Below are 25,701 nucleotides of genomic sequence, written 5' to 3' on the forward strand. Positions count from 1 at the left end.
TGCAAAGCTTTTATGTGGAAAGTTTTATATAAAAAGGTTTTAATGTAACTGTCAGAACATCTGTTTATGTAGTTGATTGTATTTGTTAGATTTAAAATGTGCTATAAAGCTTTAGTAATTTAAAACTTACTAAATTTTTCTAAGCATTTATTTTTAAAGAATCTTCCAAAGATTATTAAAAGTGAATTAACAAAAAATGCAGGATAGATTAATTACCATGAGCTGTGACTGTAGACAGCAATCAATTTGTGTGTGTGTGTGTGTGTGTGTGTGTGTGTGTGTGTGTATGTGTATGTTAAAGATACCTTCCTTTCTTTGTATTTTTTCCAAAAATAGCATTATATCTTTTCTTTAATTAGAAAATCATTTCTAGTGAAAGGCTAGTGTCTTCAAGTATAGTCTCTATTTTTATGCTGTTTCTACTTATATGATACATTTAAGTACTGAGTTAATGTAAATTGGCTTTTTATTTATTTTAGTTTGACAGTTTTTCCTTAAGTTATGAAACTTCATCAGAAAATTTAAAAACAGTTATTATGTCTAATTTTCAGCCATTGATTTACATAAGTAATAGAAAATATGTTACATAAATAACATCAAATTATTCTCTTAAAATACACATATATTGGAAGACCTCTTTTTCATTAAAATCTATAGATTTTTAAGTAGAATGGTAACCCAGAAAATGGCAGAGCACTAAATATGCCACGGTCCTACTTACGATCCCAGAAATAGCTCTGCCCAGCTAGTCTAGACTCTCTGTATATATACATGCATAGAAAAAGCACTGAGAGTAATCAGGTGTCCTAGGTTAACATAAACTCTCAGTAATAAATTTAAAATTTTAGAATTTTACACTGTGCATTTTACAGTGGTACTGCTTTAGCAGTCTATTTTCATATACAAAAGACTGTAGTTAAAAGGTTCCAAATTCTCATCACTATTTTTCATCACAGTAGACTTACAAACATAAAGCAGGTGCATTCATCGGCCACAGATATTTCCGTCTGGTGGTTTAACACGCACATTCACAAGGCCACTCTCTCTCGTGTGTACTTCTGTGCCTTGGCATAGTCCTCTTCCTCCAACAAGACTATCCTGCAATTTTCCTTTTTTATTTGGCTTATGGTTTGTTCATCTTTTAAAATTTGGCTCTCATTTTATCGCATTTGTATCACATATGCATTCGTTCTTTCAACAAATATCTATCGGACAAACAAAATATGCCAATATACAGAGGCATTTTTTTTTTTTAAACTCAAACCCTACATTCTGGAGTTTTTGGACTAGTGGAGAGGCAGACAAGTATTAGCTAGAACACATCTGCAACAGTGCTGTGGCAGAGAACAAAGAGGAAGCCCTAACCTTACTCTCACCTTGCTCCAGGAAATGCAGAGTGGAAGCAACATTCTGCTTTCTATCAATTGCCTACATTTATAATATACACCCACATTAGTTTACATATTTAAAACAATAAGTAATTGTGTTGTAAAATGCAGAGATTCATATAAGAAACAGATAAAATAGTCACCGAATAAAATGTTTACTGAGTGAATTAATTAATTTGGTTTCATGCTTATAATAGTAGCAGATTTAGTTCTTCCTCAGATTATGGGAGTTTTTTTGTTTTTGTTTTTGTTTTATTTCACAGTCACAGTTACCAGTTGCTACAAGAGGTAGGTATCATTTAATTTCAGTTCTTGATGACGAATAAGATAATGTATGCATATCTGTACTACTGTTATGCTAACACGGTGTGCAACAAGGAGCACAAGATGAAATCATATCACTAATATCAGGGAATTGCTATTTTGTATGGATTTGAATGGAAATTTAGAAAGTCCTGTGATCAGTTCATAATGCATTTTTACAAAAAACAGTCTTGTCCAATGGAAGTTTTCTTTGGACCCTGTTTCTTTAATACTGCTCCTCTTAATTTCACCTGATCATATGTTATTCAGTGTCAGTTTATCAGGGTAAGCCAGCCCTGTGCTCTCCCTAAGCTTTGCCACGGTCCCACGGGCTTCAGTGTCCTACCTAAAATGCTTAAGTCATTCTGTCAAAGACTAACGAAAGCCAACAAACAAAATTCAGCCTAGGGCTTCCCTGGTGGCGCAGTGGTTGAGAGTCCGCCTGCCGATGCAGCGGACACGGGTTCGTGCCCCGGTCCAGGAAGATCCCACATGCCGCGGAGCGGCTGGGCCCGTGAGCCATGGCCGCTGAGCCTGCGCGTCCATAGCCTGTGCTCCGCAACGAGAGAGGCCACAACAGTGAGAGGCCCGCATACCGCAAAAAAAAAAAAAAATTCAGCCTAACATTCAGCAGCTCTCCACTAAAGTGAAACAACATAATATGAAAAGAAAATTCATGAACTTAAGGGAGTGAAAAAAATGTGCATAACATCTGCCTCGGTGCTTTTTCGTACTGGCTTCAGGGTACTTCTGTTAACTTGCAAATCCTCTGCATTGATTCTTAATAGAAGCACAATGTAGTATGCTGTATACTGGCAATAGAATTCTGGATATATATACTAGTTAGAGTAGAACACCATCACATAATCTGCAAGTGTGCAGACCAGCAGGTGACCTCCTCCATGATCACTTTCAGGGACCCCAGCTTATCAGGCTCTGCTTCCAGGGTGGCAATAGCATCTTCATCATAGTCAGCAGAAGAGAGATGGAGCATGGAGCACCCATGCAACAAGCTGCAGAGGACCAAGGCTGAAAGTAGCAGATACCACCTCTGCTCACATTCTGTAGATTAGAACTAAGTCTCACAGCCACAGCTACTAATAAGGGAGCCTGAGAAATGTGGTCTAGCCCAGGAAGGAGAGGAATTGATTATGACAAACAGCTAGCAATCACTACCACAAGTTACATTATAAAAAAGTAATTCTAGTTACTCACTTCTTAATTATTATTGAGTGAGTTCACTTGAAACACATTGTTATAAGTGCTTTTGATTGAATAAAGGCATAGTTCAGTAAACAAAAGCGTTACTTTTCTTCTGCAATGCAATAGTTGCCTCATCTATTAGAAGGACAGGAACACTTCGATAAGCAATTAGTGTATACAGATTTTCATTTATCTTTTTCTTTACTAGGACGGACATATAATGATCTGAACCAATACCCCGTGTTTCCATGGGTATTAACAAACTATGAATCAGAAGAATTGGATTTGACTCTTCCAGGAAACTTCAGGGATCTTTCAAAGGTAACTTTTAAATATATAGAAGTCAATTTTCTTCGTAAGGCTATATTCTAAAAGCATTTCTACCAGAGTATATATGTTTAATTAATGTTTGTAAGAAAGTAAACCTGAATGTCTTCTGTTTTTGTAGTCAGAATCTAAATTTCATCAATACTTAGCATAGGAATTAAGCTACAAGAAGATAAATCAGTACTAGTATGGCAAAATGAAATGGATATTTGAGAAAGAGCATATGTAAGAAGAGGTTGTTCAGATATCCTATGTTTTAAAGGTCAAGGCGAGAAACTTGAAATTAGAACAAAATTTGGCCAGTAGTTTCTGTGGTGTATTTCTTAGGTGATAAGACATGCTATCTTGACCATAATACATACACACATACTGTAGGGGAGCTTGATACTGGAAAGAAAGTAGGGCACAATAATTTATCAAGGGTCTGTTAAGATAAGAGTGAAGATTTGGCCCAAAAATGGCAAGAAAAAAAATACACAATGGGTGATAAGGATAAGAAGCGAATTTCTGGTTAGTTCGCCTCATTTGTTGAGAAGAAACCTAAGTGGGGTACTAAACTCTTTGAAATTCAGTGGAAAACTAGATACTAAGGCCCAAAAGCTTTTCTCTAGCCTCAGCTAATATCAGAGCCAAGCCCTAAAGTTTATATCAATACTTTAGCCATATTAAGCCTCAGGCTATTCACTCTGAATTTCCTTCCCTTTTCTATTCTCCTTAGTTGTCTGGTTTAGCATGCCACAGCAGCACGAAAGGCATATAGGCACACGCTTTTGGTTGGGGGAGAGTTGAGGAGCTCATGAACAAGGGCAGCAGAAGTTCTGCAAGGCAGGGAAGCATGAAATGCAAGCAATTTAAAATTAATCCCACAAATGGTTTTTAACTCAGCACACCTTCTCTTGCCTTTTTTCTTGCCTTTGAAAACTAGACCCACCTAAGTTGAAGTTCTCTGTGCCACTGCTTACTAGCTGTGTGACCAGAAGCCACTCTCTTTTAGCCTCAATCTCCCCATTTGTAATACGAGAATAATACTGTCCTACCTCATACAGTTGCGAAGGTCAAATGACATGTGCACTTAAAGAATGTAACATAGTACTTGGAACATAGAAGCACTTCATGAATATGAGCTATTATTACACGGGGAATATTTCTTAGCCTGTTTTTGAAGGCTGTATACTAATTTTTGCATGTTCTTCTCTGTCATTCACTCTCTATTTCTTATATTTTATGTGACTGCCTTATCAAACTTGCTAGCTCATTGCTAATTTTAGCTATGCTATTATAGATACTCAAGGGACCTAAGGAATCAATTAGCCATCATCTTACTGAGAGTCACACAGCTGGTTAAAAAAAAAAAAAAGAAATGCTAGCAAGTGAATTTCAATATGGTTGCAAATATAGTAATTGTTCCAGTGAACAGTTATTTGAACTGAACAAAAATCTTTAACCATTTACTATGTGCAAATAAGGATTCAGGCTTAGGTAGATATAAGCACTGTAATTCATAAGGCTTGCCCTCTGGAAGCAAAATTAAATAAGATTAACATTACTCTTATTTTATATAATAATATAATTATTAAAATTTTAAAAATAAGATAAAATCATTTTCTTCAAAAATTAAATAAGAATGTACTATATTTATAGAGAACTACATGAAAGGCAATAAATAGCAGTTAGGAACAAGAACTCTGGAGCTAGACTGCCTGGGTTTAGATCCTAATTCTGCCACTTACTCGCTTTGGGGCCTTAGACAACTATTTCACTTCTCTTTGCCTTAGTTTCCTCACCTGTATAATGGCGACAATAATAGTAGGGTTGTTATGAGGATTTGATGAGTTAATAAGTATAAAAAACTTAGAAGAGTACCTAGCATATCAACATTAGCTATGAATATAAATATAATGCAGTAAATCATCTATATGCTATATACTTTGAATTGTGTTTCAAATTTTAAATAATGATCATAAATATATGCTGCTATATCTGTAATGGAATTAGAATGGTATGAATTTTTTACATGAATTGCTAAGGTTGAGGTGTAATCTTTGGGTGTAAAAAGAAACCAAACTAACTTATCAATATGAAGGTGAAAACTGTTAAACTAGTTCTTTAACAAAATCTTATCTACATGTGTTTTATTTAACATTAATTCAATAGGCACTATGTATTAGACACTACTATATATATATATATATATATACACACACACAATAACATGTATAGTGTAGATTCTCAGGTAGCATGATACGTAGTCTTAAAACCTCATGAGCTAACTACCACTGTAGCTATTTTAGATTATTTGTAGAACAGGGAAGAAGGTCCTTTTTCTTTGAAATCAACTGGGATATCTTGGTGAAAGGAAGCCTACAGACCAAAGTTCCCTTCTTCCTCCATTTATGTGTTCATTCTTTCAGTCATTCATTCAGTCAACAAATATTTATCACAGATTTGCTGTTGTATGTCAAGCACTGCATTAGGGGGAAGAGTGTACAGGAGTTAATAAAACAAACATATCTGAGCCATCTTGGAAAAAGTCCAGTCCAGAGCTGAGATGAAAACCAGATAGTTACCAGAAATCTGGGAGGCCTACGTTATGACAGTAGGTATAGTGGGGACTGTAGCAGCTTGGAATATGCAAGCTCAAGTACACTAAGACATTTGGACTCAAATGTTCTTGAAACACTAACCCAACCAAAGAAAATATGGCCTTCATTATGATTAATATAGATTATATAAGGCATATGGTAAAATATTTGCTAGTAATTATAGATTTTTAGTTTATTCATGTAGAAAAAATGAGATAAATGAAATGAGGAAGTCACTGTTTCTAAAGTAACTAGAACATGTAAACATTCTTCAGGTTTTTAAAGCTGATCTATTTAATCTGTATGCCTTTTGGCAGAACTTTTCCCTTTCTGACCCACATGTGCTCTCCTAATTTTGTTTAGTGTTAGATAAATAGAAGAGGTAAACAGACAGCCTAAATAAATTAGGCAACGTGAATACTAACTGTGCTTTTGCAAACATAGAGTCCTTCATGTTGTGAACATTTGAACCCGTGGTTCTCTAAAGATAGATAGCTTTTCTTCCAATTCTGCTATGTTCCATGCTTTAGCAATTTGTTCTTTATTTTCTGTCAGAATAACATGATAGGAAAATGGTAGCAAATTAAAGCCTCTTGATGTGTTAATAAATTACTCTTGCTTTGTTCCCATGCTTCATTGAATTTCTTAATAGGAACTTCTTACAAATGGGCTAGAAACCCGAGACTGTCCTGATTAAAATCATTAATAAACAAGTTTTTAATGTATGAAAATATATCATATTATATGCCTAATGGGAAAAATGACATTTGAAATATAATAACTGGAAGGAAAAACTGCTAATAATGCAATATTATAGAGAAGAGATGACCATTGAGAAGCACATGAAATTCTTGTAGTTACAACCAGTACTACAAATGAAATTTTAAATGGAGAGTTTGGTAATCTTCAGAAACTCAAGGAAGATTTGGAATATTTTAATGATGTTATTAACCAGAAACATTCTAAAAGATCTCCAATAACAAAAGAAGTTTTTCCTAAACAGAGATTAGGACCCAAGTAATAATTCCTTTAAGTGAGTAATTCTAGAATTTGTCTTAGTAAACAACATTTGGAGCCCCAGATAATTTTTATATTCTTTACTGCATAAAAGTTAAGAAGTTAAGAAATGTACAATCCTAAACAAATTGAAGATTACTTCTCTTTCTTTATAGCTCTGCATTAAATTAGCTTTATGAATTCTAGTTATATCAGGACTTTTGAATGAATATTTCAGACAACCCAGCTTGAGCAATTGGCTTGAACAATAAATCAATATCATTGGTTCTCACAACTAAAAAATTCAGAGGAAGGTTTAGTTTTCAGTCAGATTTATTTCCAGTGATGCAGATAATGCCACCAAGCAAAGTTCTTTCCATTGTTCTTCTCTGCCTTCCCATCTGTGGACTTCACACTCACCCTCTGCTGGATGGCCTCCAGTAGCTCCCGGCAATCCCCTTTTAGGAGCAGAATGGCTGCAACAGTTCCAGACCTCACATCATACTGTCCAAAGAAAGAGAGAGCATCTCACCAAGTAGCTCACATGGAAGACAAAAGAAACTTTCCTTTCCCAGAAATCCCGGAAAATGTCTCCTCATGCACTAGGCTAAGAGTTGACCGGAGGAAATTTGGATTCCTGTTTCCGAAAGAAACAGGGGTTAGTTGGTGAGCAACAAACAACTCACTATTATAAAGTGTCAAATATACTGTATCTGAAAGTTTCTTCTTTATAGTTTCTATAATCTAGGTAGTAGCAAATAAATTACAGGTTTATATACACATAGCTACTATGTAAAAGGAACTTTGCAAGGTGCTAAGAGGACTTCAGAGTCCTGACCGTCAAGGAATGTTCATTGGTTATAAAGGGAAAAAACCAATAGGCAGTAGGTTGTTTATTACATACATATAATTATAATATATGACATTCAATGGAGTCAGAGATAAATTTACCATAATAAATTAATCTAATCAGGCTTAAACTTCAAAGCCCCGCAGGTTTCAGGGGCTTCTTTTTATCCCTTGCCCCTAATTTTATGTTCATAGTTTTATGCTCATTTTCTTAAAGAACCCCTCTCCTACGAATTGCTTGTCTCATAAAACCCAGATCCACCCTCAGTGCAAAGGAAGGAGCTGTCTCTTGAGGAATCCTGGATGCTTCACTGAAGCAAATGAGAGGGGTACATAAGGGTTTTAAACATCTAGCTACTCCTGGATCTATTTCTTCCCATATCTGATCTAGGTCCGTAATGTTACATGCATTTCTTACGTACTTCCCCAAAACGTTCTGACAATACTGACAAAGCAATGGCTTTCTATTTCATTTTAAGCAGCATCTAATACTTAACAAAAGCATGTTGGAAAAATTAGTAGCAATATTTTTATAGTATTATGCAGATAAGAACCAAAAATGAGAAACAAAGTAAATAAAGATAATGTCTCTGCCCCAGACATACTTTCCCCAGGACTTCGATGCCATGGACAGGATGGCGATATGAGCTGGAGATGGCTTTCTTGCTCTTCACAAAGTCCCTGCTACAGTCAGGGCTACAGCAAGCATTCAGCTCTCAGTTACAGAAGAAGGTGAATCCTGGAGGTTTCTGTTCTCTGTATTGGATGCTGGGAAAGGTTAATCCTAGAATTATCAAACCTTTTCAGTTTTTCGTTATGTGTATCTATTAAAATTGAGAGGAAAAAAAGGAGAGGTAATAAACAGAACATGAAAAGAATGTCACCTCTGTTCAAATGTAGCTCTCTCACCTGCTGTACAGACTTAGGCATGTTTCCTAAGCTCTCTGAACTTCTGTTTCCTCTTCTTTAAATTGAACACAATAGTATTTACAAAATAGAGTTGTTGTGCCTAATGGAGGTAAGGCACCTAGTATAATGTCCAACACACAGCGGCATTCAGTGACTGGGGGCTACAAAACAAAGTTCCGTAATTGTCAGTTGACAGTTCACCTTTGGTGTGATTGAAAAAAATCTAGTGAAAAATATCAATTTAATTTTGTTTTAATAAAATTAAAAGCAACAACTTTTAATAAAATATAAAATATTTTTCATGCAATAAATAATTGCTTTTTCATCTCTTTAAATTTCCAAGTTACCAAAACCTTAAACATCAAATTACTGAAGTTAAATTAAACATTTATGGAAACTGGAGATGAAATATTTATTTAGATGAAATTTATTTATATGAAATATTTTATTATATTTATAACATTCTTACTCCTTCCTTCGCCCATTTAACTGAACAGTTGAAGAGAACAGGAGCAATGAAATTTCCTGATCAGTAAAATTTATTAGACCCCTCATTTGATTAGACATCACAAGTTCAAGTTTTATTCATTACATGAACAGGTTAGAGGTCATATGTATTGTTTGACATGCTGGACAGCTAATGAAACAATCTGTCATTGACTTATCTTTTCAGTACTCAACCACCAGTGGGTGTAGAGATTTTTCCCCCAATTTATGCAGGTTTTCCTCATGGAGATGTGATTTTGTGGTGAAATCTATCTTAAAACATGATATATGCTACTGCTTCAGTTATTTACATACGCTCATATGAACTTTACTCTGAAATTACAGTGGTTACGTGACTTTGACGTGGAGCACAGCCCCTTGCTCATTAAAGTGTAAATGGAATTTTCCCATTTCCCAGTCATGCCCTCCAATAAGTGAAATAGTTTCATCACAAAGCCAAGTCCTACTAATATTGACATGAGCGTAGGACATCACACACACACACCCATTCACTGAGTGGAAAAAATATGTTTTGTTAACACAGGAGTTGTTTGACTGACAGATGATGATAAGCATAACCATTTTCCCAAATTATTATGCCACTTACAAAAAGGAAGTGATAATGCCTTGAGGCTTGGAAATGTGATAATGCAAATGGATGCACTGAAGTGTGAATACTCTCAACTGTCCACCCTTGATACTGCCAAACGCCTACACACCACGTAGAAAAGGGTTTACCTCAACTCGGCAATGCGATGCAAGTTTCTACAGTCATTTTACCTTTCTTTCTCATCATAAATTAACAATATCTAAAATGAAATTAGTTTTATTTGCTTTAGTATATAATTTACCTAATGCTTTAGTTTTAACAACAAAACGTGAAGAACGGGCAAAACTACTAAGTGTATTGGTAGCTGACTCTGATGGTATAAAACTTATTAGAAGACAAAAATGTGAATGTGTAAATTCAATTATATACCATCTGCCAAAAATCCTACTGCCAAATATGAATTTTTTTCTAACTATACATTGAAGGTCGCCTTAACATATAACCCAACTTGAAAATCGTTTTGTTAGGCTGGCTTCTATTGCAATGCTGAAGGATAAGTGCTATTTTAAGACAAGGTATGAATTGGCAAAGTCTGGATACTGTTTTAAACTCATGGAATAATCCAAGCTGAGGGCATAATTTGCGAGGGGGTATATGCAAAAGGGCACCAATTTCAAAATTGGATTTATTTAAATTAATAATTTTATTCACTCATTCTTTCATTACACAAGCATTTTTTGCACAGCTACTCTGTGCCAGTCACTGGAGACAAAAAGACAGTAAGAACTGGCCCATTCCCTGAGTTTACAGTCATTTTTAGTTTACTATAGAAAGGAAAAGGGAGCCTGCCCTGTATGCTTTTGTTTTACCCGCCACATGTCACATCTAAAATATAGCATCATTGTGGCAAAATTAGACCAAAGTCAGTTTCCTTTAACCTTGCTTCCCAGCTGAAGCGGAATATTCAGCAGTGATGATCTTGAAACTAATTTATAGGCTTATCATTATCCTACTACTTAACACTTAGAAAGCTTTTAGAACTGACAAATGAAGATTTAAGATACTTTATTTTATTTATACCTCCATTGTTTTTTTGTAAATATACTTTATTTTATTTATACCTCCATTGTTTCTATGTAAAAATGGTTACTTTTCACTAAGATATTTAAAACTAATTTTCTTAGGAATTTTTCTGGGATAATGATAACAATAATAGCCAACATTTGACGTGTATTATTACATGCGAGGCATCGTGTTAAGCATTGTACATAGATTTTCTCATTTTATCCCCACAACCCTATGATGAATTGCACTAGTTACATAGGTTCTATTTCCTTTCATTTCTTACCTATTATTTCTCTACAATCATTAGGTAGAATATACTTTTTTTTAAAAAAAAGCCTAGTGATTAAGTTATCTCCTAGGTGCCCTCCACCTTTCCTAAACGTCGTACACTAAGGATAGTCATGTCGGATATGAGCAGAGGCAACAGGAATGCATGGAGTGAGCCACTCTACCTCCAGAGATTTTGGTTCTATGTGGAACTGACATACCTACTAACGTGCTCATAAATTTTGCTAATCAAAATGCAACTTTGGCTCAAAATTTATCTTTCTTCATAGTATAATTAATTGTGTTTATTCATCCTATGAAAAAGTATTAAAAGAAATACACTCAATTATAGCCAACAAAATATAATTCCTACACTTCCTTTTACTAATGCTTCTTTACTTCAGGCTCCATTTCTTAAGAACGTATGTGGAAACTGTGTTGTGACTAGCTGAAGTTCACCTGATGATGGAAGCAAATTTTAATTAAGCAAATTAATAGTGTGCATAAAGTTGCAAAGGGGAGATTTAATCTATTTAAGAGAACAAAATGTTCACACATTTTACAAACATAAATTTCCAAATTAAAAGGATTCTTATCAGTAAGAACAACCTAAAACATAAGCACCATATGTTTTAAAATTTGAATGATTTTTCTTTGTTTTTACATTCAATTTTTATGTTATTTTGACTTTTTATTATAAAATTTTTCAAAAGAAAAGTACCAACAATAATTAATACCCATTTACCCAGTGCCTAGATGTTACAATTACCAACATTTTAGCTTTTTTTTGTTGTTTTACTGAAGTGCTTTAAGGTGAATTAAAGATACCATACTTTATCCCTAAATCCTTTAGTATGAAAAATACATTTTCCTACATTACCAGAATACCATCATCACACCTAACAAAACTTATGGTAATTCCCTAATATTGTGTAACACTGTGCCCATAATCAGGTTTTCCCAGTTGCCTACCATATGTCTTTAAAAAATTAGTTTGTTCAAGCCAGGATTCAGTCAAGGACCACACAGTACATTTTTTTTGAAATAAGCAATTTGTTTTTTCTTGTCCTTTTTTAAATTGAAGTATAGTTGATATACAATATTATATTAGTTGCAGATGTACAAATCGTGTTTCAAAATTTTTACAGATGAATTCCATTTAAAGTTACTATAAAATACTGCTATATTCTCTGTGCTGTACAATATATCCTGTAGTTTATTTTATACCTCTTAATCCCCTACTTCTATTTTGTTCCTCCCCACTTCCCTCTCCTTACTGGTAACCACTAATTTGTTCTTTATGTCTATAAGTCTGCTTCTGTTGTGTTTTATTCATTTGTTTTATTTTTTAGATTCCACAAATAAGTGATATTATACAGTATTTGTCTTTTTCTGTCTGGCTTATTTCACTAAGCATAATACCCTCCAGGTTCATCCATGTTGTTGCAAATGATGAAATTTTCATTCTTTTTATGGCTGAGTAGTACTTTATTGCGTGTGTGTTTGTGTGTGTGTGTATGTATATATATATATATGTATATATGTGTGTATATATGTGATATATATATATGTGTATGTATATGTGTGTATATATATGTAATATATATGTGTGAGTATATATGTATATATATATATATCTCACATCCTGTTTATCCATTCATCTCTTGATGGACCACTTAGGTTGCTTTCATATCTTGTCTATTATAAATAGTGCTCCTATGAACATTGAGGTACATGTATCTTTTTGAATTAGTGTTTTTGTTTTCTTCAAATTCTACCCAGAAGTAGAATTGCTAAATCGTATGTTAGTTCTGTTTTTAGTTTTTTGAGGAACCTCCATACTGTTCTCCATAGTGGCTGTATCAATTTACATTCCCACCAACAGTGCACGAGGGTTCCCTTTTCTCCACATCCTCACCAACAATTATTATGTGTGTGGTGTTTTTGATGATGGCCATTCTGATAGCTGTGAGGTAATAACTCACTGTGTTTTTTTCTTTTTCAAAATTAATTGATTATTTATTTATATATTTTTGGCTACTTTGGGTCTGTTGCTGCCTGCAGGCTTTCTCTAGCTGCGGTAAGCGGGGGCTTAGTTGCAGTGTGCGGGCTTCTCATTGCAGTGGCTTCTCTTGCTGCAGAGCACGGACTCTACGTGCGCGGGTTTCAGTAGTTGTGGCACGTGGGCTTCAGTAGTTGTGGGATGTGGGCTTCAGTAGTTGCAGCTCACAGGCTCTGGAGCGCAGGCTCAGTAGTTGTGGTGCATGGGCTTATGTGCTCCGCGGCGTGTGGGATCTTCCCAGACCAGGGCTTGAACCCGTGTCCCCCTACATCGGCAGGCAGATTCTTAACCACTGCACCACTGGGGGAGTCCCTCATTTTGGTTTTGATTCATATTTCTCTGATGATTAATGACGTTGAGCGTCTTGTCATGTGCCTGTTGGCCATCTGTATGTGTTTTTCGGAAAAAAATCTCTATTCAGGTCTTTTGCCTGTTTTTTAATTGGGTTGTTTGTTTTAATATTGAATTGTATGAGCTTTTTGTATACATTGGGTATTAACCCCTCGGTCATATCAGTTGCAGATATTTTCTCCCATCCCGTAGGTTATCTTTTCATTTTGTCGGTGGTTTCCTTTGCTGTATAAGTCCCATGACCACATAGTATGTTTGATTCTTATGTCTCTTAAACGTCTTTTAGGTTAGAATAGTTTCTAACCACTACCCTTGTTTTTTTTCATGATAGTGACTTATTAAAGAAACCATGCCAGCTCTCCTGTAGAATATCTCATCTTCTACATTTGTCTTTTTTACCTCATGTTGTCATTTAACTTATTTTAAATGTTTGATATATGGCAATTCAAATATCAGTGAAGATTGATAACAGGAATTTATATTTGGAAGTATATGATATTTATTGTTTGCTAGCTGAAATATAAAGTTACCATAACTTATTAAAATTTATGAAAGTTAAAATGTTCACATTTGAAAGATATTCCTGGGTCATATAATTTAAAAAGCCATCTAAAATTCTATACACGGGATAAACCAAATAGTAAAAACAGGTGATGGAAAACTAAAGATTTCCACTATTCTCACTCCCCAGAGGCAACTATTATTATAGTTTCATGTATATTCTGCAAAAATTTTTCTCTGACTATTTAAGCAAAAATATATTACATATACACTCTATAGGATTTTTAGAGAAACATTGATAATGCTAAATGATGCTGGTTTTGCAACTGGCTTTTTTCAATCCTAGTACTAGTCATGATAATTTAATATTATCTCTAATCCATTCTCCACAGAACCATTGGAGGTACCTTTGTAAAGCCTAACTCAAACCTTGTTTCTCTCCTGCTTAAAACCGCTCAGTGACTTTCCACTGCACTTACCATAAAATACGTTTCATCGCTCTGGTCTACAAAGCCGTATGATATGCCTCTACCCACTTTCTCACCTCATCTCATAAACTCTTCCTCTCGTCTGTTACACTTCAGTCACACTGCTTTTCTTTCTGTTCCTTGAACACACCATCATGCCCCCCTTTGAGCCTTTGCACTAGCTCGTCCTCCATCTTGAATTCTCTCACCCCAAAATTTCTTATGACTGGCTTCTTCCGGTCATTCATGTCCCTGCTCAGGGGTTCTTGAGAGATGCCTTCCCTTTCCACACAGTCGCTGCTATCCTATTACTCTGTTGTAATTGTCAACAGAGCACTTATCGCTGATAGTTTCCAAATTGCTTATTTATATTTTGTCTGTCTCTGTCTCTACAGACAGACAGAAACATACACACACCCATACACACACATTCTCAAAATGCACAAATACACACCTACATTTAAACGCAAACTTCATGAGAACAGTGACCTTGTTTATCTTATTTTAGGGTATAATTATAGGCATAATTTCTGACACAATTAATGTGTCTTGGAATTTTTTCTAATCAGCCTTTTTGATTAGCTGCATAATATACAGCAGTGTGGGTGTGTCATCGTGTAACTACTCCTTTATTGGAAATTTAGACTACTTCCAGTTTTAGTTTGCTTGGTTTTTTGCCATTTCAAGCAGTTCTGTGAAAACTATCCTGCATCTTATTCTCTCCATATTATAAATTCCTCAGAGTGGAATTACTAGATCCAAACAAAGCATGTGCATATTTTTAAAAGTATTACCAGTTTTCCCCACAAGAAATTTATACCAATTATATTCCTACCAACCGTATTATGAGATAGCGTGTTTGTTATACCCTGGCCAACGAGTATTACGAAACAATAATTTTTGACAGCCTAATGAATAAAAATAATTTTTGTTTGACATTTTAAGAATTGCCAGTGTACTTCTGATCTTTGGTTCCAAATAATAGAAAATCAACTTAAACTGACTTTAAAATATAAAGTTGTTTTGGCTTATATCACTGAGAAATACAGAGATGGGTCAGTTCAGGTAAACTGGATCTAAGGGCTCCCCAGTGTTGTGGGATGCAACATATCTGCTACTTTTCTGCATTGGCATCATTCTCAGTCTGGCTTCTCTGTGTTATAGCAGTGATGCCTTTGTAACAGAAACAGAAAATCCTTCTTTCCCAGGTAGTTTCAGCAAAGTTTCATTGGAATAACTTGAACCATGTGCTCATTTCTGTACCAATCTTACTGGCCATATAGATAGAATATGCCGATTGACAGGTCTGGATCACATGACTACCCAAAAGGTCTGGTAATAGAGTCAGCCCATCTGAACCAGGTAGACCAAGAATAGGGAAGGAGTGGTTCACAGAGGAAGAAGGAATAATGGATGCTGAAGAGAAAAAGAAGAGATACCATTACATTGTATGAGCTGGTGATATTTTTCCTACATACATTTCATTCATTTTTCTGTGAATTGCCTGTTCATCTCATTTGCTCATTTAATTGGATCATTCCTTGGTTTTTACTGATTTTTAAGAGTTTGTTTTTTGTAAAGGAAACTAGCTTTTTATCATATGTGCTATAAATATTTCACTATTATGTTGTCTTTTGATTATGCCTAAAAATTTTGTCTAAAATTTCTATATGGAAATCTAAACTATTGTACAATCAGATCAATTTGTCTTCATTCATTCAGGATATACGATGCATCTAAAAAGAGCCAGGGTACTGTATTAGGTACTGAGGGTGCAGGGATGAATAAAACATAGGGCATTCCCTTGAAGAGCGTATCTTCTGGGTAAAAGAAGTTATAAACTTGCCTAGCTGTTACCAGGTGGTAACATGTAGGGCTTCACAGATGAAATTTGAGCTGCTTCCAGAAGAATGATTTGGAACTCCCCCGGTCAGATAAGAGAGAGGCAGGGAATTCACTTGAGCACAGAAGGGTCTATAGGTATGATTTCTATTTTGTCATAGCCTAGAATTTTAAGAATGATATTATGTAGCTCATGACTGACAAAACAAGAAAGGCAAGAAGTCTTGAAGCTTCTTCTAAGGATTTCCAAGCCCTCAGTTATTATAATGAAAGATAAGAAGATAACCTAGATATGTTAGAAGCTCAGATGTGTTGAGTGTTGAGCTAATAATTAAAGCAATACTCAGAAGCCAAACAAATCCGTCAGCTGTACCCAGCTTCACGCTGTCTAGCACAACGCTTCAGCTGGTTTTGTAAACTGTACAGCAATCAGCCACCAATGTGATCTTGATTGGACTTTCCTTCATTATCTTCATCTATAATGTAAGGGAGTTGGATTACTAGGCCTGTAAGGTTCGTTCCATTTCTGAGGACCCATGATGGATGAGGAATCTCATAGGCAGCTATAGAAGAAAAAAAAAATGACATCAGGATCAGAATTTCATATTTAGCAATGAAAAAGCAATGCAGTGTTGTGGAAAGAGTAGAGACCCAGGCACCCGTCTCCTTGTCATGAAATCAGGTTCATGATGGAATGCTGTGTCCACCCCAGAGACTTTTGAAAATCAGTCCAGAAAATGGATGTGAAGGCATTATCTTATACCTAGTAGTATTAGCAGTTGTAGCAACAATAGTGACCTCTTGAACATTTTTTAATGTATAAATAGAATCCTAATGCCATGAATATCATAAGCATTTTCAAGTTTTTTTGGTATACTAGAATTCAGTTTTATTAATATTGATTTATTTGGACCTCTGATTTTCCCTTGAAAACCCTTTTTATTCTTATAATTTCTAATCTATTTTAATGGCATTGACCATACTTCAGGTGAATCCATATTTATGTTTTATTTATTTACTGAAATCAACTCTATGCTCAGATTTTAAATTCTCTAGAGTCCTTTTAGTGTCTCATATAGTACCATTTACCCAATAAGTATTTTTTATTTAAATAATTTTTGTTGTTCACTTTTACCTATTTTATTTAATATATATATCTGTTCCATATGAAAGCACTGATAAAGCTTGTAAGGTTTCATGAAATAGAAAAACATTGATGGATAAAGGCTAAGAGAACAGAAAGGGAAAGAAAATAGGAAAATGAAACCAAAGAAAAAGTTGGCACTCAAAAATATATACTATAATGATTCTAACCAGAAGTTTTCAAAGTACCGTTTAATGGACACTAGTTCTATAGCATGTTAACAAGAAAACAAAAGGAAGAATGAGGTTCTAATAAAAATAGATAGATAGATAGATACATAGATAGACAAACACTGGAGTGAACAAAATTAAGCAATGCTGTTTACAATAATATTTCTCAGAGCCTTTAATAATGTAAATCTCCATAAGGATCTGTCAGGATTTTTGTTCCATATAATAAAATAACAGTTTATCAGGAAAGCAAAGCTTTTTGTGGTACTTAAAGCTGAGACAAATGTCTCTCTTTGGTATTCAAAACAGGTAAATTGAATGACAGGGTAGAGAAAACCCTCAACATCGTTTCTTCAGTAAATTCAATAGTATTTCATATAGACATGGTAATGTTACACGTGTAATTTTCCATCAATTGTATATTGAAAATAGTACTTTTTACAAGCTATATAAGCTTTATAGCAGTTTTAGAAATTGAATTATAATAATGTGTTATAGAGGTAGAATTACTTTTTAATTTTGCGTTGTTCTCTGCATCATTTTCTGCTTATCTGTTAGATTGTCAACTTGTAACACACAAACTCACAAGGACAAAAGAACAACAAATCTAATAGCAAACTCTAAACTTTCAGTTATAAATTTCGTATGGGAATCCCTAAAAAGCATAGAGGTGGCTATGTCTAAATGCCTACTGTTTAAGAGAAAATGAAACCAATTATTGCTGTGGTGGTTATAATAAAAATTGAAAAAGATTGCAAAATAAAGGTATAAATTTCATTAAGTGCAATTTTAGTTTTTTTACCAGAATTCTACCTTATTTATTTACTAAATCCAAGTGGTATTGACATTGCATTATTTGCTCAATCTTTAAAAGGATAACAAACTTACAACCTTATCAATTTATACATAGGTTAAGTAGGTAGGTATAGATAGGTGAATAATTGATTGATAGGTAGGTAGATAGTTTGGTAGGTAGGATGGATGGATGGATAGATAGATAGATAGATAGATAGATAATTATATTTATTTGGATCCCATAAGAAAATATGTCATCTGTGATGAAACTCTCTTTTCCCAAAAATATATTTTGAAGTATTTTTCCTTTGAATGATTTATTGCCTCTTGATTGAAGCAAAATAATAGAAAAATAATAAGTACAAACCGAACTATTTACATTTGTTTTATAAAATTTATGTCTAAATGCGTCAGATGAAAATTCAAAATTAGACATGTATTTTAGGAAGTTACTCATGGAGGCTTCTATAGGCTTTAACTCAGGACAGCTGTTTCCTACAAAGTATTATTCTGTAAAACACTCCAATAAAATGACTTTGATGAAACTTGAGTAAAATAAAAAGTGTAAATATTTATTTTATCCCTTTTCCAGTAGTTGAGGAGAAGCCTGGAAAAGATTAGGGGAAGGGCCATGAGGCCCTTTGTGGGGTTTTGTTTTTGTGGGGTGTTGCAGAACAAACAATATCAGGTAAGGTCAATCCTGAGGAACTGTGCAGACATTTTATGTATGTGAAAGATCTATGAGCATATTCAAGACAGAATAAAGTACTCAGCATTTTAAATGCTTTGAAAAGATATATACTTATAATACTGAATTAGAAAAACACATATTTTCACATCTAGAAAAGTATAAAATATATAGGCCATTTTAAATGAAAAACTTACTGTATCAATTCAGTAACAGAACTCACATTCATTTCATTGTAGTAATTATCCTTTTATCAAAAAAATAATTATGTTTGTTTGAAATATTATTGATATTTTATGTGACATTTAATGAAATTACATTGCCTTTTTATATCCAAGTAAAACACATTTGAGAGATAGCCAGTGATATTTAACACAGAATAAAGTTTAAGCCTTGAAATATTTAAAAAATATGTTTAAACCAGAGTTTTAAAAAATTAAATAATTAAATTATTTAGTCTGTTAAGTTATAATTAAGTTTAAGGAAAAAGAACATAATTTATAAATAATTTTAATATTCAGGATAAGGATCCTTGCAAATAAGAGTTTATTATGGAAATTCTAAGAGACTTTTAACTGCTGACATCATTGTATTGTTTGAATTAGTCCCATGGGACCAAAAGAAAAAGCTTACAAGCAATTTATAGATGAATTTTTCTCTCTTGTGTAACATTATTTGTCTCCCATTGAAACACTAATTTTCTTTTTTTTTAATTAATAGACCTTTATTGGAGTATAATTGCTCCACAATACTGTGTTAGTTTCTGTTGTACAGCAAAGTGAATCAGCCACATGCATACACATGTCCCCATATCCCCTCCCTCTTGAGCCTCCCTCCCATCCTCCCTATCCCACCCCTCTACGTCATTGCAAAGCACCGATCTGATCTCCCTGTGCTATGCTGCTGCTTCCCACTAGTTATCTATTTTACATTCAGTAGTGTATATAAGTCGATGCTACTCTCACTTCGCCCCAGATTCCCCCTCCCACCCTGTGTCCTCAAATCCATTATCTGTGTCTACATCTTTATTCCTGGCCTGCCACTAGGTTCATCACTACCATTTTTTTTTTTTAGATTCCATATATATACATTAGCATACGGTATTTGTTTTTCTCTTTCTGACTTACTTCACCTGTATGACAGACTCTAGGTCCATCCACCTCACTACAAATAACTCAATTTCGTTTCTTTTTATGGCTGAATAATATTCCATTGTGTATATGAGCCACATCTTCTTTATCCGTTCATCTGTTGATGGACATTTAGGTTGCTTCCATGTCCTGGCTATTGTAAATAGTGCTGCAGTGAACTGGGCAGAATAGTGCTGCAGTGAACTGGGCATTGTGGTACATGTCTCTTTTTGAATTATGGTTTTCTCAGAGTATTGTGGTCAGAAGAGATGCTTGATACAATTTCAGTTTTCTTAAATTTTCCGAGGCTTGATTTGTGACCCAAGATGTGATCTATCCTGAAGAGTGTTCTGTGCGCACTTGAGAAGAAAGTGTTTTCTTCCACTTTTGGGTGCAATGTTCTATAAATATCAATTAAATTTATCTGGTCTATTGTGTCATTTAAAGCTTGTGTTGCCTTATTTATTTTCTGTTTGGATGATCTGTCCATTGGTGTAAGTGGGGTGTTAAAGTCCCCTACTATTATTGTGTTACTGTGTTGATTTCTCCTTTCGTAGTTGTTAGCATTTGCCTTATGTATTAAGATGCTCCTATGTTGGGTGCATAAACATTTATAATTGTTATATCTTCTTCTTAGATTGATTCTTTGATCATTATGTAGTGTCCCTCCTTATCTCTTGTAACAGTCTTTATTTTAAAGTCTATTTTTTCTGATATGAGTATTACTACTCCAGCTTTCTTTTGATTTCCATTTGCATGGAATATATTTTTCCATCCCTTCACTTTCAGTCCTTATGTGTCCCTAGGACTGAAGTGGGTTTCTTGTAGACAGCATATATATGGGTCTTGTTTTTGTATCCATTCAGCCAGTCTGTGTCTTTTGGTTGGGGCATTTAATCCATTTACATTCAAGGTTATTATTGATATGTATGTTCCTATTACCATTTTCTTGATTGTTTTTGCGCGTCTTTTTCTTGTGTTTCCTGCCTAGAGAAGTTTCTTTAGCATTTTTTCTAAAGCTGGTTTGGTGGTGGTGAATTCTCTTAGCTTTTGCTTGTCTGAAAAGCTTTTGATTTCGCTGTCGAATCTGAATGAGATCCTTGCTGGGTAGAGTAATCTTGGTTGTAGGTTTTTCTGTTTTATCACCTCAAGTATATCCTGCCACTCCCTTCTGGCCTGCAGAGTTTCTGCTGAAAAATCAGCTGATAACCTTATGGGGATTTCTTTGTATATTATTTTTCGGTTTTTCCTTGCTGCTTTTAATATTTTTTCTCTGAATTCAATTTTTGTTAGTTTGATTAGTTTGATTAATATGTGTCTTGGTGTGTTTTTCCTAGGGTTTATCCTGTATGGGACTTTCTGTGCTTCCTGGACTTGGGTGACTGTTTCCTTTCCCATGTTAGGGAAGTTTTCAACTATAATCTCTTCATCTGTTTTCTCAGACCCGTTCTTCTTCTTCTTCTGAGACCCCTGTAATTCAAATGTTGGTGCGTTCAGCATTGTCCCAGAGGTCTCTGAGATTGTCTTCAATTCTTTTCATTCTTTTTTCTTTATCGTGCTCCTCGGCAGTTATTTCCACTATTTTGTCTTCCAGCTCGCTTATTTGTTCTTCTGCCTCAGTTATTCTGTTATTGATTCCTTTTAGTATATTTTTCGTTTCAGTTATTGTGTTGTCCATCTCTGTTTGTTCTTTAGTTCTTCTAGATCTTTGTTAAACATTTCTTGTATTTTCTCAATCTGTGCCTCCATTCTGTTTCTGAGATTCTGGATCATCTTTACTATCATTACTCTGAATTCTTTTTCTGGAAGATTGCCTATTTCCTCTTCATTTATTTCATCTTGTAGGTTTTTACCTTGCTCCTTCATCTGTGACATACTTTTTGCTGTCTCTCTCTCCCTTTTATTTTTTACTCTTTTTTTTTATGAGTTGGATTGTGTTCCTGTCTTACTGGTTGTTTGGCCTGAGGCTTCCAACACTGGAGTTTGTAGGCTGTTGAGTAGAGCTGGATCTTGGTGCTGAAATGAGGATCTCCGTGAGAGCTTACTCTGATGAATATTCCCTGGGGTCTGAGGTTCTCTGTTAGTCCAGTGGTTTGGACTCAGAGCTCCCACTGCAGGAGCTTCGGCCCGACTCCCAGCTTGTGAACCAAGATCCCGCAAGCTGCATGGGGTGACAAAAAAAAAAGAGAACAATAACAAAGTGAAAAACAAAATTAGACTAGGAAACTAACAGATATGTTAGAAAGACTATAAAAATAAAAATATAGATGAATCAACAACCGGAAGGTACATCAGTACCAGAATGGTAAAAAAGAGGAGGACGGAAAAGGAATAAAAAGAAAAGAAAAAAAAAGGGGGGGAAGACCTTGGCTGTGGAGGGCAGGGCCGAAGCAAAGGTGATGTTTGGGTGGTGGGCAGGGCCTATGCTTAGGACCCACGGGGCTGGAAAAGGTCCTGGGGGCTGTGTTGGGTGGGGCTTAGGCTCAAGGAACAGAATGGGCCCAGTCGTGCCCCCTACCCCTGGTCTCAGAGGGCAGGGGCACCTCACCTGGGAGGCCAACAGGCTTCCTGGTCTCAAGTGGGTGAGGCTAATGCCCTCCTCTCCTCTCCTGCTCCTCCTGGAGGGCCTCTCCCGCCTGCCTCTCCTGATCTCTCTCACCTCCGTCTATGCCCCCAGGACCCACGCAGCCTCAAGGGGGCTTTGGTGTGGGGCAGTGGCGGGGGTGGGGTACCAGCCTGGGAACTCAGCAGGCTCCCCGGCCCAAGTGGGCCAGGCAATCACCCTCTGCTCCTCTGCCGCTCCTCCCAGAGGGTCCCTCCCGCTTGCCTCTCCTGATCTCCCCAGCCTCAGTGGCGCCAATCCTGTCTGGCCTCCACTTCTCCTCCCTTCTCAGTCCCCCCACATCCTACTGGTTCACTTGGGGGTTCCTCCTGTCTCCTTGGGCATCAGGGTCCCCCACCAGTGGCCAGCGGGTGCCCTAGCTGTGGGGAGACGCTAACTCGGTGTCTTCCCACACCGCCATCAAAACACTAATTTTCTACTACTTCCTTGTTAAAATTAAGCCTTGAGGGGAACTTCAGAGTTAACTAGTAATATTAAATTTTGAAATAGAGGAATTATATATTTTACTTAGTATTCATCTTTTGTTTTCTAAGAAACATTTTTTTTTATAGTATGCAATCTAAAACAAAATAATGTAGCTATTAGGTATCATATTAATGGATTCCATATTCCATTAAACCAAAATCAGGCAAAAGCTTAAGCTAAGCCAGTTTGCTATTTTGAAATTGTGAGGACTATATGCTGGAAAATCTTAATGATTAGGTGTGCTAGGAAGTTTGAGACAATGATCAAACTAACACATGCTTTGTTGAAAAAAATATGTATAGTATCTTGAGCATTTTACCATGTGCTCCACTGTAGGGATTAACATTATAATTGGTAATGTGGTGGTATAGATAAGACAAGTGTTAGTGGCCTTAACAAAATGCTTTCCAAGGAATCTGAATTGTCTGGGTTATTTCCATCAGCCTTAGATTTGCAGTTGAACTTAATAGAAAGGATACTTGCCCCATCTGTATAATAATAGAATGGGACTAACATTCCAACAGGGTTTCCATATAAGTGACTATTGTCCTTCACACTCTGGGTGACAGCCTATTAAGACAAGGTTTCTCTAATATGGTTTTCACATGGTCAACTGCTACACTTTCTCCTCACTGGATTTCCTATGATCAAGCTAAATGTTCACTATGGTTGTGGTTAAGTAGGCAAAATAACATCAAAATACTGGCTTTGCCTTAACAATTTAAACTGAATCATCTCTGGTAATCTAGTTTATGGAAACTTTTAATAAAACCTAGAAACCTTGCATACATAAATCATCTTCTTGAGTGAATTTTAGCAAGTGTGGTGATTATCAAAATCAAATATCAAAATCAAATTTGGTAAAAATAGATACAAAATAATTTATTTATATTCTATGGTTAAAATGAATTCACAGTAAATACTTTCAGGTAAAGAGTTATAGTATTGAATATCTACTATGACTGTATTAAACACAATGCTTCTTTTTCTCTTTTTATAGCCGATTGGTGCTTTGAACCCAAAGAGAGCTGTGTTTTATGCAGAGCGTTACGAGACATGGGAAGATGATCAAAGTCCTCCCTACCATTATAACACACATTATTCAACGGCAACATCCACCTTATCCTGGCTTGTTCGAATTGTGAGTGCCTTCATTAAGTTACAGTTTGCCTTTAATATCTCGAGGTACTTAACATAAGGAAATTAAATAAAAATCAAATATATTTATTTGTTTTAAACAAAGATTAGAGACCAGTGAAGTAGAGATTCCAAACTCTAGCAAAACTTGAATCCTTTCTGTTAATGAGTTGCCTTATTTGCGAAATTGGGTTAGAAAGATAGATTATTGTGAGTTTCTTAAACGTAAACCATTTATAAAAGGTACCGAACTCCTGAGTGCATCCTTAACACCCACTGTTTCCTTTCTCACTGATTGTTACCGGCTGGCACTCTCCCCAGCCTTCCCAATCTTGCTTCTGGGGTAGCATATTTTAAAAACCTTTTTCTAAATGTTTTGAAGACTACTTTCTCTTTCTCCTAAGACATAAATATATTCAAGTCTGCAATTTTTAAAATACATACATTCATACATACCTACATATATACGTACATACTTCCTTCCAGCCACTACCCACTCTGCAGTGACTTTCCACGTCTACCCCTGTGTAGTCAAACGTACTAGACAGTACTCCACTGTCTTGCTCTGCACTGTGCTTGTCTCCACTTTATCACCTGCCATTCAGTCTTTAGCCTGCTTGATTTAGGTTCCATACCCATCACTTTACTGAATTGTCCCTGTGGAGGTCACGGGTTATGTGGCAGAGCTTCATGATATAGCTGAAGCATTTGTCACCATTGCTCACTTCCTCCTACCTAAAATTCCTTCCTCTCATGGCTCCTCTGACAATATGCTCTCCTGGTTTCCCTCCTGTCATCCTAACTGTCCTGCCCAGTCTCCCGCTCAGATTTCTTTTTCTCCGTATTTCTATTCCCCAGGATATTTCTACATACTTTATCTGGACTACATCATTCAGTTATAAGCTGGTGACTTCCAGCTTCTGTCTTCATTGCAGACATTTCTCTTGGGCTCCTGACCTATATTTCTAATATATAAATATATTTACTTATTTCTATATACTACTGGATTTTTCTACCTGAACACCTCACAATACCATAAACACCATTTCCAAAAATGAACTCCTCATCTCCCTCATAAGCCTGCAGGGGTGCCTACTGATTTCTTATCTAAACAGTTGGCATGATCTTGCACCCAGTTACCCAATCTAGATATTTTCTCTATTTTATCAACCCTTACATCCAATCTGACATCACATCTGATAAGTTCTACCAACTGCAGTCTATCTCCTTTTCTCTATCGAGTCTGGCACTTCTTAGTTCAGGTTCCCGTTATTGCTCATCTAGATCATTGCAAAAGCTCTTAGCAAATCTCTCTGCCTTTAGTCTTGCCTTCTCCAATCTAGTCTAGTTAAGACCAATTACTGGAGTCAGATGGTCTGACTTCTTTTAAAAACTATAAGC

The 25,701-nt window shown here is 35.5% G+C and overlaps 1 protein-coding gene across 4 annotated transcripts in view; it reads left to right on the forward strand.

Moving 5' to 3' along the window:
- Positions 1-25,701, forward strand: part of NBEA (neurobeachin) — a 618,385-nt gene that overhangs the window by 517,689 nt on the left and 74,995 nt on the right. For all 4 annotated transcript variants that reach the window (XM_065896024.1, XM_065896027.1, XM_065896028.1 and 1 more), the window contains 2 exons: positions 3,103-3,215; positions 24,164-24,304. In XM_065896024.1, the coding sequence (XP_065752096.1) occupies positions 3,103-3,215; positions 24,164-24,304 (254 nt within the window). The remainder of the gene's footprint in view (positions 1-3,102; positions 3,216-24,163; positions 24,305-25,701) is intronic.

The sequence above is a fragment of the Phocoena phocoena genome, chromosome 18, assembly GCF_963924675.1.
Source record: "Phocoena phocoena chromosome 18, mPhoPho1.1, whole genome shotgun sequence".
NCBI lineage: Eukaryota > Metazoa > Chordata > Mammalia > Artiodactyla > Phocoenidae > Phocoena > Phocoena phocoena.